This window comes from Penaeus monodon, chromosome 29 (assembly GCF_015228065.2).
Source record: "Penaeus monodon isolate SGIC_2016 chromosome 29, NSTDA_Pmon_1, whole genome shotgun sequence".
In the NCBI taxonomy this organism is placed as follows: domain Eukaryota; kingdom Metazoa; phylum Arthropoda; class Malacostraca; order Decapoda; family Penaeidae; genus Penaeus; species Penaeus monodon.
The window spans coordinates 20189253-20189877 of NC_051414.1; the positions used below are offsets into that span (position 1 = coordinate 20189253).

The 625-nt window shown below is 37.8% G+C and overlaps 1 protein-coding gene across 2 annotated transcripts in view; it reads right to left on the minus strand.

The window, feature by feature from the left end:
• The window catches only part of LOC119592002 (platelet-activating factor acetylhydrolase-like), a gene marked incomplete in the record, with an annotated part of 8760 nt that extends 8244 nt beyond the window's left edge, over nucleotides 1–516 (minus strand). The window contains 2 exon segments of one of the 2 annotated variants that reach the window (XM_037940774.1): nucleotides 10–98; nucleotides 338–516. In XM_037940774.1, coding sequence (XP_037796702.1) covers nucleotides 10–98; nucleotides 338–389 — 141 coding nt within the window. 2 annotated transcript variants of the gene reach the window in all.
• Between the last annotated feature and the right edge of the window lie 109 nt (nucleotides 517–625).

Sequence of the window (625 nt, forward strand, 5' to 3'; positions counted from 1 at the left end):
AGCAATTACCTTCTTTCCTAATACGGGGAAAAACATTCTGAACAAGACCGCGTCTTCCCCTTCCGTACAGACGTCTTTGCAGCCAACTGGCAAGGGCCCTGAAAAAAATAATAACCATATATGTATTTTTTTAATCTATTCAATACGAAACTAATCTCGGAACTAATATTTTGAGATACAATAAATGATGATACACCTCGTTCTCTGTGCGATGTTTTTGTGAATGCCATTCCTATACTACGGTGAATAACTATAAAAACAGCAAGCTCTATGGCACAAGAAAATGTCCATAAAGGTAACAAAAACATTGATATTGCAATAAAAAAAAACTCATTACCTCTGGGGAATGGCGTGTGCTGAGTTCCATTGGTGTAAAGAGTTTTTGACATTATCCGATGAGAAAGACACTTGGCACATTCGTTAAATGAGTAGCATAAAATACATAAACGATTCTCTTACTGTTCACAAGCCAACTGGTAACCTGGCAGCCAGGTAAAGAACAAGTGAATCGGCCTTTACTAGTTTCACTTTCTGCCGCAGTCTTCGTGGAAAACTTCTCGTACAGTAAGCATGCATTTTAATTGTAATGGAACTACTACTACCGTTCTATAATGTGTCCTGCATA